This window comes from Actinia tenebrosa, unplaced genomic scaffold, assembly GCF_029948245.1.
Source record: "Actinia tenebrosa isolate PJP-AT-01 unplaced genomic scaffold, QUT_ActTen_1.0 PGA_scaffold8__29_contigs__length_14323225, whole genome shotgun sequence".
NCBI lineage: Eukaryota > Metazoa > Cnidaria > Anthozoa > Actiniaria > Actiniidae > Actinia > Actinia tenebrosa.
In genome coordinates, this window is record NW_028292585.1 from 7,695,452 (window position 1) to 7,708,069 (window position 12,618).

General features: G+C 39.0%; 3 protein-coding genes across 3 annotated transcripts in view; 2 read left to right on the top strand and 1 right to left on the bottom strand.

Annotated features, from left to right (window-relative positions):
• Positions 1 to 4,787, top strand: part of LOC116307048 (HEAT repeat-containing protein 5B) — a 30,357-nt gene extending 25,570 nt beyond the window's left edge. Inside the window, exons 29-32 of the mRNA XM_031717187.2 lie at positions 374 to 641; positions 1,497 to 1,704; positions 2,648 to 2,861; positions 3,635 to 4,787. Of these exons, the coding sequence (XP_031573047.2) occupies positions 374 to 641; positions 1,497 to 1,704; positions 2,648 to 2,861; positions 3,635 to 3,939 (995 nt within the window). The 3' untranslated portion in view covers positions 3,940 to 4,787. The remainder of the gene's footprint in view (positions 1 to 373; positions 642 to 1,496; positions 1,705 to 2,647; positions 2,862 to 3,634) is intronic.
• Positions 4,788 to 5,704: 917 nt separating this feature from the next.
• On the bottom strand, positions 5,705 to 7,751 carry LOC116307049 (cytochrome c oxidase assembly protein COX20, mitochondrial). The gene is made up of 4 exons (XM_031717188.1): positions 7,700 to 7,751; positions 7,489 to 7,600; positions 7,100 to 7,163; positions 5,705 to 6,427 (listed from the first exon to the last, which is right to left on the bottom strand). Exons 1-4 carry the CDS (start codon positions 7,748 to 7,750, stop codon positions 6,319 to 6,321), a joined length of 336 nt encoding a protein of 111 aa, XP_031573048.1. The 5' UTR covers position 7,751; the 3' UTR covers positions 5,705 to 6,318.
• Positions 7,752 to 8,224: 473 nt separating this feature from the next.
• LOC116307052 (uncharacterized) lies at positions 8,225 to 12,078 on the top strand. Its single transcript, XM_031717190.2, has 3 exons — positions 8,225 to 8,749; positions 9,457 to 9,730; positions 10,337 to 12,078. The coding sequence occupies exons 1-3, from the start codon at positions 8,385 to 8,387 to the stop codon at positions 10,604 to 10,606; spliced, it is 909 nt and encodes a 302-aa protein (XP_031573050.1). The 5' UTR covers positions 8,225 to 8,384; the 3' UTR covers positions 10,607 to 12,078.
• Positions 12,079 to 12,618: the final 540 nt, after the last annotated feature.

Genomic DNA, 12,618 nt, shown 5'->3' on the forward strand with positions numbered 1-12,618 from the left:
CCCTGCGCCATCTTGAAAGATAGCCGTGCCTTTGCATCGAAGCGAGACGAACGGTGAGCTTGCAATGATAGAGACATGTGAATAATTGTTCAAGGTGTTAAAAAAGGTCTCTATCATTGCAAGCCTCTGTTATCCGGCCAACCTTTATTTAGCGGGCACTACGTGATGGACGTCACGTCAGGAAGCAGGAACGATTGAGTTGGGTGTAATTTAATTCACTTGAGGAAGAATTCATTTTCCCAGCGGAAAAGACTATTGATGTGCCTCCTGTCTTGTCACCTCATCCAGCGTTCATCTCGCTTGGTCCTGGGGATGACAAGAAATTAATTGCACGATTATTTTGATCTCTATTAATCATTTCCGCTCTCTACAGGATTCTCAGAGGACACGTCCAAACTCATTTCCAACGCAGTTTCTGCCATTGCTCTCGTCCCAGGACTCTGCTCACCAAAAGCATCAGTGGCAGTGTTGCCTAGTGTACTGTTCCTGGTAACGAATGTCCTACGCGAGGTGACGTCGACGAGCGGTCCTGGGTCACATATCATCGTGCCTTCAGCACTTCAAGCATTTAAATTGTTGACTCGTTCCCAATACGCCGTTGATCCTTGCTGTTCGCAAGAATGGATCGGGCTTCTTCGAAGGTTTGTTTTCTCATCAAGGTTTTACTGACAAAAACTTCTTAGTCTCCCCAGCAGCCGTTCTGTGTCGTCACATAACGCTCCCTCTTGTCGCGTGATGCACCCTCCTGGCGAGAGAGCGTTACGTGACGACAATAAGAACGGTTGCGGGGGAGACTCGTACAGATACCCTTAATAAGTTGACCTGATATGTATTGGAATCAATACAACGTTAAGGACTTGCGTGACATACCATGACTTGCGCAAAACATCGATTGCGACATCAGTGTCCGCCTCTTTTTACTTGGTGCCGTTATACTGATAACTTGATTTAAACAAATTTGGCGGATATTTTTAAAACGCCCATTCAGATTAGGCTTTATATTTTTGCCTTTTTTTCTTTTAAAATTGAGTATTGATTTGTGGTTTACCTGATGGCAGCCATGACAGGAGGCAGGAACGATTGAATCTGGTGTAATCTGATTTACATGAGAAATAATTCCGTTTCCCAGGGAGGGGGGACTCTTATTGTTCCTGCCAGCTATCATGGCTGCCATCACGTGATGGTGCAAAGCCTCTATCGCACTAAGGGACTAGTCATTATTTAAGTCAGAGGGGAGGGGGGGGGGGGGAGGAGAAAATGTTTTTGATCCAAAAACTTTACCCCCTTCAATTGTTTAAAAAAATCCTCCCAATCCTTCTTTTGACCTTTCAAGGCCCCCCATGTTCCACTAAAAAAATTTGAGGGCCCCGCATTTTCTTCTCCACCCTTCCCCCCTTCGACTCAAATAGTGACTGGTCCCTCCCTAAAGTACTAGGTGTTTACTCTTGCCTAACTAGTGTCCTGCTCTAACACTGTTTTCCTGTTCTCTCATTTAGTGCTCTAGCGACCATTCTAGACGCAGCCAAAGCCGATCAAGTCGAATTTCCCTCTAAAGAAATGGGTGCGACATTGGATGACTCTGTTGTCATGTTGGCTTTGGCTATCTTTATCCTGTCTGCACCAAGAGATGTTATTTTAGCAGGAAACTTGCTAGAACAGTCTTTGAATGTGTTTCGTCGATGCATTAAGTCCACAGACTCTAAGGTAGGCTAATAATGAGGTAATCAAAATTATCATCCACCACCACTATCCACCATCATCCACCATCACCTACCATCACCTACCATCATCCACCATCACCTACCATCATCCACCATCACCTACTATCATCCACCATCACCTACCATCATCCACCATCAACTACCATCATCTACCATCAACTACCATCATCCACCATCACCATCAACCGTCATCCACCATCACCTACCATCATCCACCATCACCTACCATCATCCACCATCACCTACCATCATCTACCATCAACTACCATCATCCACCATCACCATCTACCGTCATCCACCATCACCTACCATCATCCACCATCACCTACCATCATCCACCATCACCTACCATCATCCACCATCTACCATCATCCACCATCACCTACCATCATCCACCATCACCTACCATCATCCACCATCTACCATCATCCACCATCACCTACCATCATCCACCATCACCTACCATCATCTACCATCATCCACCATCATCCACCATCACCTACCATCATCCACCATCATCTACCATCACCACCACCACCATTATTGTCATCCACTACCACCATCATTATCGTCATCCACCACCACCATCATCAATGTCATTGTCATCCGCCACTATCACCACCACCACCATTATCGTCATCCATCAACATTGTCATCCACCGTCATCACCATCATCATCATCATCATTATTGTCCGCAACGACCATGCACTCTCATGATCATCCAGCGTCATCATTAGGGTCGTGGTCATCGTAGGGTACGAGCGTGACATGCCGTGATCGCGACAGTGTCGTGACCCGTTATTCTGATTGGCTAAACAGTATCGCTTTGATTGGTCCACGCTACGATGTCATCAATTCTGTTACGTGACAGTTACCTTACCGAGGGCGTTTGACAGTCATACAAAATCTACTCTTAATCTTTCAGTTACAGCTCAAGGCCATCCAGACAGTAGTCTCCATATTCCTGTGTCCAGAGCGAAGTGTGTCTGTTCCATTCATTCAGTCCCTTGCACCTCACATCGTCATGCTCCTCAACGATGCATGCTTCGACAAACCAACCAATGAAACACAGCTATCTCTTGTTACTGAAGCGATCAAGACCGTGGAGGTGTTGGTGGAGTTGACAGAGGATCAACTTAGTAAGTTTTTGTAATTTGGATTGTCTGTGCTGCTAGAGCGATAGATGATGACAGAGATTTCACTTTAAAAGACGATATCGTGTTAAAGGGTGGGGTAACGAGAGTGCATTCGCCCCTCTGCACTGTTATGGTCTCTGGTTCAATGCCCAGACTCGGTATCACATGTGAGTCGAGAGTTGGTAGGTCTCTCCCTTGATTCGAGGGTTGTTCTCCGCAAAACCGGCCTAACTCGTTAAATTCCTATTTGATCTGCGAGTTAGCCATGCCCTGACTCCTATCAGCCCAGAGGTGCTTTCAGGGTATCGGTAAAATTCAGTTGCAAGTTTTTTTTAATGCCAAAAACAAAAATATTTTTCCATATTATTTCGTACTGCAATGCTTCAGGTCATTCCAAGGCAAGACTGAAACCTGTTGATTAATTAATAAACCAAAACAAATATCCGTTTTTAAATATCTTCCCGTCCACACGTACCGTTTTAAGTTAGTTTTTACCCGTCAACACGTATACGCGAGATACGACTCGAGAACGCATTAGCCTTCATGGAGTAGCGCTCGTCAGAAATATGGCGCGTTTTGAGATTGGTTCCAATACCGTGACGTCAGCGTTTTCAAAAAGTACCATATTCCCCCGTCCACACGAATACGGATAAATAGCGTTTTTGAAATTTTCCGTTTTCGGTGACCATATTTGCCGGATACCTGTGGACGAAAGGCCAATCCGCAAAGAAAAAGTTGGACTGGGTCTGAGTGCATTTTTTGGTTTGTTTTTACAGGAGTTCATCTACTGGGTCTCTTGATACCAATACTAGTTCACCTTCTGTCTGATAACCCTTCATCTAATAAAATAACCAAGTCCTTACACGAATACTGTCTCCAGAGGATAATGAAAATAGGACCGCAATACCCTCAGCCGTTCAAGACGATCATGACCTCGGCACCAGAACTTAAACAGCAATTAGAAGCGGCCATCAGGGCACATCAAGCCTCCAATCAAACTAAAGTTCCGAAAGCTCAACCCAAGGTCGCACCTACACAACCTTCTATTAAACTTAGAATGGATTTTAGTAACTTTAAGTAGGAAGATGAGAGATGAAAATATATTCTGCGGCACACTATTTGAGGTGTTCTCCTGAAAAAAATCGTTAGAGAAGATTTCATATAAGCTAGAGAGTATGCAGAATTCGTGCCATGCCGTGTTGTGCCGCGTAGAGACTGTGACGTGTCATCTGATTGTTTCAATGGATTGTGTCAATTCCGTACCTTGGCTCCGTTGTGTGCGTGTGTGATGACGTTTTTACTTTCATACGAAATCGACTCCCCTGCTTAAAGCTTAAACAGGGCTGCTATTGGTGTCTTGTATGGTGATCCTGCTTTCCTAACATCTCGTTAGTCGTCAAGCCCTTGGACATGACACGGGCATTCTCTAAAGAAACACAACTTGAAGTTGGCGCGCTCTACTCCCCTGCTCTATCTTGTAAGATGTAACTAATCCTTGGCGCTATTGGGGTCTTGTAGAGTGATCTTGCTTAACTATCGTTTTGTTTGTCGCCTAGTATAGCCTTTACGCATGGCTCAGGCATTTTTGAACAAAAAACAATTAGTGAACTTGGCGCGCTTTGGCAAAATTCCCAGCGATTGATCAGTACACATGGTGTTAAACACGTTTTCATATTGGATAGACTTAAACTTGTGGAGTTTTACTATAGATTAGATTTCGCACAACTGGCTTCTGAACCATACGTTCGTTACCATAGTTATGACTATACCTCTGATCGTTTGCTAACTAGGAATAATTTGGTGCACTTATTGGCTACATAGATTTAGTAAATTTTGTACACCACCATGGCTTGTATTGTGCAATTTTATCTTGTGTTGGCTTGTTAAAAAGTTCAAGCAAAGAAAGAGAAACCTTTATGCTGACATGCATTTCTGTCTAAAGCTTATTTTGCATTGCAGTCAAAGCTATTGAGGCAAGGTTTCCAAAAGCATTTCAAAATGAAACTTGTATGAACAAATTGAATTTGCAACTCGAATGCTCAACATTTTCTCTTTTTAGCAAGAAATTTTTATTTACGTTTCTCACAAAATGGTCAATGTGTAGTTTCAGAAATTATCCATACCAACAAAATAATTTGGAAATTCCGAGGGGAGGGGGGGGGGGGGAGTCAGAGAAAGAACAAAATTAAAGAGTTTGTATGGAAGAAAATTGGAATTTTCAGGGGTACGGGGGTCTGGAAAAAAATCCTCCAGGAGTATGGATAATTTCTGGAACTACACATCCTAGCGTGTGTTAGGTTTGAACTAATACAACCCAGTATGAACCATGAAAGCTAAGCTATAAATTATATATAGGAAAGAATTGCCACTCACCTAACCGTGGCCACCCAACTTATTTTTGATTAGCTGATCAGACAGTGAGAATTTGTGTAGTTTATGTATCACTCAGCATGACTTGGTGGAAAGGATTCAATGGCATTGCTAAAAATAAGTTGGGTGGCCATAGTTAGGCGCTTCTCTTAGAGTGAAGACATTAAACCCGTGAAACAAAATTTAATAGTTAAGATGTAATAGTCAAAATAGACACAAATGAAAACAACAGAATTAGCAACTACTAATGTGTATTAGTCTAACATCTATTTCATGGGTTAAATGACTTCACTCTAAGTCAGTAATGTATATAAGATTTTGTTGTTTGTGGGTATAGACTATGAACTTTTAGTCATTTTCCAACATTTTCTTTGGGGAGGGATAAGTAGGATTGACATTCAAAAATGATTTATAGTTATTGAACTTTAGATGATAATATTATAGATTTACAGAAGAATAAAAGACAACCACATAGCAAACAGCATTTTTTGTCTTTATTTTTGAAAGCATAAAAAATTGAGGGACATAGCACTTTATTTCTTCAGCTTACTCTAACCACTGTCAGGGAAAACTTCAGCAACATCTTTCTTACAAAATTTTATCAAGTGAACCTCCATTTGAAGTTTCTCTTCCACGTTTTGCAACCAAAGAAACATCAGACATTGCACCTCAGGTATTTTGCTTTCTGTATATTGTTCATTCATTTAACAAGTTGAAGATTACATGTAGTTAAATCAAGACGTTTTCAAAGTTACAGAAACAAATAACAAACAGCTTGATAGCTTTCCTTTGTGCCTTCTGATGAACGTTTTGTGGCTGGTGTTAGTATAGGGACCATTCATTTTTTATCAGGGAGGGGGTTGGGATTTACTTTGTAACCCATACAAAAAGTCTGACCCACTCCCTCTCCCCATTGTTGCATAAAAATATGATTCCTACTTTATTTCCCATTCTGTGTATTGGAAATGTGCTGTGCTCCTAAGCTCAATAATCCCAATGCATCCCTCCCCAGTAAAAAATGAATGGTTCCTTAAATATCATTCGTAATAATATCAAGTTCCCTGCATGTATAACCACTACCACTATTTCATCATGCTTGTTTTGGTTCATCTTTGTTATTTTTGCTCTGTTCATTCATCAATTCTACTGTCTTTTTTATCTTTTGATGTTCTTTGTGTCTCATATATCTACACAGCTCCCTGAGAAGACACAATTATCATATTAGGTATATGCCATAGTATTTTCCATATTATAAATTGCTAGAAATTTGCTTTAAAAAAAACAAGTATTTCCTTCTTTCTCCTGGAAAATCCTGAATATACCAGTTCCAAAAAACCACTCTGTTCCTTGATTACAGACTCATTCACTCAGGCTTAGCCTTGTATCAGTGTATAAATATTTACGAAAACCAAAGGTAAAGTAAAGAATGCACAACTTCAACAATACAAACACTGAAATTCACTGGACCTTCACTGGAACATATACATATCCTACACAAAGTCGAGGCTAATCCTGAGCAACAGAGAACTCAAAACTGAAGTATTACCATATGTTTTTATCAAAGTATTTTCCATACCCCCCAGCCCTCTGACCTCCTGTCGACCCACTCCCCTCTGGTAGATAGCGCACCATTTTAGTGAAATTATCCATGTTGCACCCATCTCCCCCTTTGGATCTGTCTCCCCATATTGGCTGGAACAACACAAATTTCCCCTAGTAACCTTGTATTCAAGCATCATAAGGTGTGATAAGTAGCCTGCATAGCGTTTATGTGTGATAAGGGTCCATGTATGTATTTACGGTATTCTCTTTTGTACACTTGATCAACTATGCAAGACAGCATAGATATAGTAGCGTTTATATCCTCTTACCAGCTAACCACAGATATCAGTGCAAATGATCCAACAGCAACGTCAGCTGACCTCCGGACGTGATCTGCGTAAAAGAAAAAGTTTTGAGCATGCAAAGAATTGTGGGATTCGCATGGGTGGATAGCACTATCCGACAGATAAATCTTATCTAGTGGATTTAATATATTGTATATAAACAGCATCGATTTTATCCACTGGATAAAGATTTTTCCTTGGGATAGCGCTATGGGGCTCCACGAATAAAATTGGGCACGTACTATCGATGGCTTGCAAGCATTCCCAAGAGAGATGCTTATGAGAAATCTTTCGTTGAATGGCACCAACATAGCCGCGATGACGTAACGCGCCGTCGAAGAATTGGAAAAGAAAAATAATAAACGGTCCCTTACTTGATTTGAAAAAGTATAGCACGCCAGCACCAAGGCCTCCAGTTATCCCATACAGCAAGCTGTCTCTCGAACATGGCGTTTTCTCGATAAATTTTATGATATCCCACGATGCCTGAAGAGAAAAAGAAACACATAATTACTACCTTGATATTATCATTAATAATTTTAAAATGATGAGAGGTTAAGGATTCTTTAAGATGTTTAAAATTACATGTTTTTCCGAATCCTTCGAATCTCCAGCGTTCGGGTTCCCGTCCGCCATATTGAAATACCGCTGTCCTAAGGTATGGCGGGCTAAAGTCTGAATACTTTCAGATTTCAGGCTATTTTTTCGAGCTATCTTTGTAAATATCTTTTTATATAGATTGCCAGAAACATTTTTTAATATAATTTTGAATTGTTTTTTAAAACTTTCCAAATAATAAGCATTCCTTCGATAGTTTAATATAATTTCTTCGTGGGTATCCTGTGGTAATTCAGAAACGCGCCATTTTACAGTACACGTATACTTCGTGTATTCCCACAACAAGGTGTTTATGTGTATTATTGTAACCTATTGTTTGAGAATTTTAAATTACTGTATAAATATTACAATCATTTCCTTAGATTTCAATGTTGCATGAAATTACTCTCTTTTCAAATAAGTAAAATGCAGTAAACTTCAAATAATTTCAATAATATTAAATGAAATTTCTTCATGAAGTATAGCCACACAGCTTCGTTACCGCTGACACGATGAATCGTCAAGGGTAAGTTAGTTAAAATTTGTCAAGAATCTAAACTGAAGTCCATAAAATCCTATTTACGGTATTTATAATACAGTTTTAACACTATTAATGGTGGAATAACCAAACGTGATACGCTGAAGAATATCTGCAGACCTTTTCTCGTTTAAAATGTCGTCCAAGCAAGGATATTTGACTGATTTATATTTACGAAAAAAACGAGAAAGGAGGCTACAACGAAGGCGAGCTGAACAGACGCGTAAAAGGGAAGCAAGATCTGAACACATTGATCCTCGAAGAAGTACCATGCAGCTGCGTAGAACTCATCAAAGAACGAAAAGAGATTGGCGTGGTATAAATCAAAACTGTTTGAGGCTCATTGAAGACTGTCAACAAATTATACAAAGGATACAATCGAATGAGAACCATTTCAACAACGACAGTGTCGACAGTGCCAACCTATTAACTTCTTCTATCAATTTCATTAACCATGATAACTTACTTCAAATTTCACCTGAAATGCAACCTGAGAGCAGGTAATTTTAATCCATTTTACTGCGGTTTTCCATATTCTGGGAACTGAAATTTTGTTGTTGTTGTTGTTGTTGCTGTCAATCAAAAATAATCAGTCGGTTCTTCTTATGTTCTTGACTGACGGCAGTGAAAATCCAATTTCATAAAAAACTGTTGAAATGTCTGAGTTCACAGAATATGGAAAACCACAGTAACTGCGAAACTTCTCTAGCCCCAATGACCACAGAACACCCTAAGAAAATAGAAGAAAGATTGAGACATTAGGTGGGTTTACACTGGCTCCAAAGTAGGTCTAAAGTATTACGGAGCCAAAGTATATATTAAGAGGAACCGTTTTTACTTAAGAGAAACAAGTGTTCACACCAGCTTCCTAAGGAGGATGCCTATCTTCCGAGTTAGGATTCGAGTAAGGATTCGAGTTAGGATTCATTGCGCGCCAGTAAAGAAAAAACAAAGTGGGCGGCGGAATTTGCAAAAGTCTAATATTACTTGAGCGGACCACGGCACCGTTCACACCAACAGTACAGCCAAAGTATACTCAAGACCTACTGAACATCGCTAGTGTGAACCCACCTGTAGCATATAGTGAAGGGGCAGCCCTCCCCTTCCGCATCCCCTGACCCCTCTCTCCCCAAGTGCTTGTGATGCTTCCAGCAGATGAATGATAAATCCTAGTTCAATTGCTTTCTTTTCTTATGTTTTTCCATAGCTTTGGTAATATGCTTAAAAACTTAAACGGTGATGAACATTATCAGCCACCCTTCATAACAAGCCAAACAATTGAAAGATTATTGTCATCATCACAGCCATCATCAAGCTTGTGTCAACTGCAAATGATAGAAGTCTCACTTGTTTGTCCTCTTTCCAAGACAAAGATTAAGCTACCTATAAGGGGTAAGCACTGTATGCACCTAGGATGTTGTGATGCCAGTACCTTTCTGCAGCTGGTTGGAGAGAAACATTTCTCAAAGTGGAAATGCCCTGTAAGTATATACTTGTACTAATCGTAATACCAGTACCTTTGGCTGGGCATAATGTTTTCCCATTTCAGTCCATGTGTCTTTCCCTTGAGTATCATTTCAGGGGTGGATCCAGGGGGGTCAGGGTAGAAGGGGTAACCAGTCACCCCCCCCCCCCCCTTTTGCTCAAATTCCTAGTAAAACCTTGAAAATAGTCACCCCCCTTCTAAAATTCCTGTTCCGCCCCTGCATTTCTTTGTTTAACAGTTGTGCATGAGAAGACACAACTCAAAAACAAAGAATCTCATTCTCAAGAAAATGATATATTGTCTGAAATGAGAAAACTTGTTGCTCCATCATAAAAAGTCTATAATTCCCTCCCTCTGTAAAAATTAACTTGTGATTTGAGAGTTGTATGTATAAAATGAAGTGGTAGTGCATGTTGAGCAAACCTCAAGGAAGAGCCTTAGGTACACAGCGTAAAAAATCTTAATTTTCTGTAAAGAAAATTAAATTTTGCTGATGTCTTGGTTATTGGCTGCTGTCAACTGCCATTTTTTAAACATTTTTAAATTACCACTATACAACCCTTCCCTCCCTGCTTAACTTAGACTTGTTTTGTACGTTTAGATCTGTTCACTTCCAATGCCATATGAAGACATCAAAGTAGATGGAATGTTATCTGATATAATAAAAGGAGTGAAAAAAGAAACACTAAAGATAGAGTTTACATCCAGTACAACATGGAGAGTAAAGGAAGACAAAGGCACATCATTGAGTTCTCATAAACTGAATCAATCAAAGAGAAAAGAGATAATAGATCTGACATATTCACCTCTGCCAAATGCTGAAGGAAGAGGTTCAAATTATGATTTTATAGACTTAACAAATTCTCCATGAGTGAGTCAGCTAGTAGTTGGAAATATCTTTCTTGATACTGAGGCATTTCAGTTTCATAAATGGTGTAGCTTACATGTAGGTATAAAAACACCAATTTTTATGTAATGTACCTGTATAGAGGCTTTGGACCTTCACATGATGGCAGCTGCGACATGAAGGAACAATTGAATCTGATGGAATCTGATTTACATGAGAAAGAATTCAGTTTCCCAGGGAAAAAAAGAATCTATTGTTGTGGTTCTGGTCATTGCTTCCATCACGTGATAGACCAAAGCCTCTATACTGGTACATTACATCTGTTTAGCAAGGCATATTGGTTTAGCAAGGAAGTGAGTGCAATCTTCTTGTGCACCAAAAACTGGCGTATAAGGTCATTAAAGAAAATTTTTATCTTAGCGTTAAGTTATAAGTTTGGATTACTAGGTAATTAATAACAGAGTGCAGACAGCAAAATATGGGGAAAAGTATTACTGCGATTTATTCTGCAAACTCAGTAGTTGCGAACTGCATGCTGAAACTTGGTTTTTCACTGGTCAATCAAAAATAATCAGCCAGTACCTTTAACGTTCTTGACTCCCAGCAGTCATAAACCAATTTCACAATAAGCCGTTGAAATGTTGGAGTTTGCAGAATATTGAAAATCGCAGTAAGACAGTATAATATGAATTTGTTCAATATCCTAATAGCAGATTTTTATAGCTACGTACACTGTATTGCCTTCACACAGTAGTCACATATTTTTTCTCTATACATTTCATTGTATTGGCCCAAATGTCTAGACTTGAAACAATTGTTTGAAGGCAACAGAGTGTTGTAACTGTAGGACCTCCTATTTAGCACTAATAGACCTTTCTCTCATTCTCTTGAATGACCATGGAAAATTGGTTTCAAGTCCAGATTAAACTTGATCTGTTCATATTCTTTTTTCCATTGTTTTTGTGTGTGTGTGTGTGTGTGTGTGTGTGTGTTAGAGGGATTTTACTTGGCCTATCGATAGTAAGCATAACACATAGTAGAGTACAAACACTAAAAGCGTGCAACACTTTGCACTACTTAGTAGTAAATAGTGCTAATTTAACAATGGAAAAAAATAGGATAAGCATAATTTAGCAGTATTTAGTGGTACTTATGTTACACACTTAAAGTGTTTGTACTCTAGTAGACACTAATTCCAATGTTTTCTTTAGTATTACTTTGACTGTAGGTCACTAATTGTATTATACAACTTTGTTTCCAGGCCTAAGTAAAATCACTCTATTTGAATCATACACTAACTACTAGAAACTGTTTCCCATTCTGAGGAAAATCACTCAAAGGTTGTTGTGAGGTATGGGTAGTCTTTCATGTTTTGGCAATATGTTTATAGCAGAGAAACTTGGTTTTCATTTATCAGAATTCATCAAAAGTAGAAACAGCTGTCACTCAATAAATTTTATCATATTACTTTATTAAACTTTATAAAAATGTACAAATTCATCATCATTATTTTTTTGAAGTTGAAAGATTCTGTTAGTATCATATTAATAGCAAAAACTAAATAATGGAGCTAGTAGCAGTTATACAGTTTATTACAATTTATATCTGTAAATAAAATTGCTTCCTTTTCTGTTTAGAACGTAAGTACTTGCTTTATCCTTTGCATGTAAAATTGACAATATAAAATGCGTTTGTCAACTTTGTATTCATATGTAACTTAATATACAAGTACAATGTTGTCACTCGGGGCTTAAAATAAAAAACAGTAATTGGACAATATCATTGACTGGCCAGAATTGGAACTTGTCCAGTCTTTGCCATGCCAGTCATCATGACTGGAGACTGATCGCTTGTTATTTTAAGCCCTGGTCACTTTTCCAACATTGTAACTATATAATATACAATATTATATATTTTTTTACCTAGGGCATAATGTTTTCCTATTTCAAATCATGTGTCATTTCATTGAGTATTATTTCTTTGTCTTAAATGGTTGTGCATAAGAAGATGCATAAATATAGATGTGACTCAAACAA

Bases quoted from the DNA above. Each gene is read 5' to 3' on its own strand.
- LOC116307049 (XM_031717188.1), bottom strand. From the start codon at position 7,750: ATGGCGGACGGGAACCCGAACGCTGGAGATTCGAAGGATTCGGAAAAA. The intron at 7,601-7,699 runs GTAATTTTAAAC...TTTTCTCTTCAG, and splicing joins CGAAGGATTCGGAAAAACAT to GCATCGTGGGATATCATAAA. The intron at 7,164-7,488 runs GTAAGGGACCGT...TCTTTTACGCAG, and splicing joins GCTATACTTTTTCAAATCAA to ATCACGTCCGGAGGTCAGCT.
- LOC116307052 (XM_031717190.2), top strand. From the start codon at position 8,385: ATGTCGTCCAAGCAAGGATATTTGACTGATTTATATTTACGAAAAAAA. The intron at 8,750-9,456 runs GTAATTTTAATC...GTTTTTCCATAG, and splicing joins GAAATGCAACCTGAGAGCAG to CTTTGGTAATATGCTTAAAA. The intron at 9,731-10,336 runs GTAAGTATATAC...TTGTACGTTTAG, and splicing joins TCTCAAAGTGGAAATGCCCT to ATCTGTTCACTTCCAATGCC.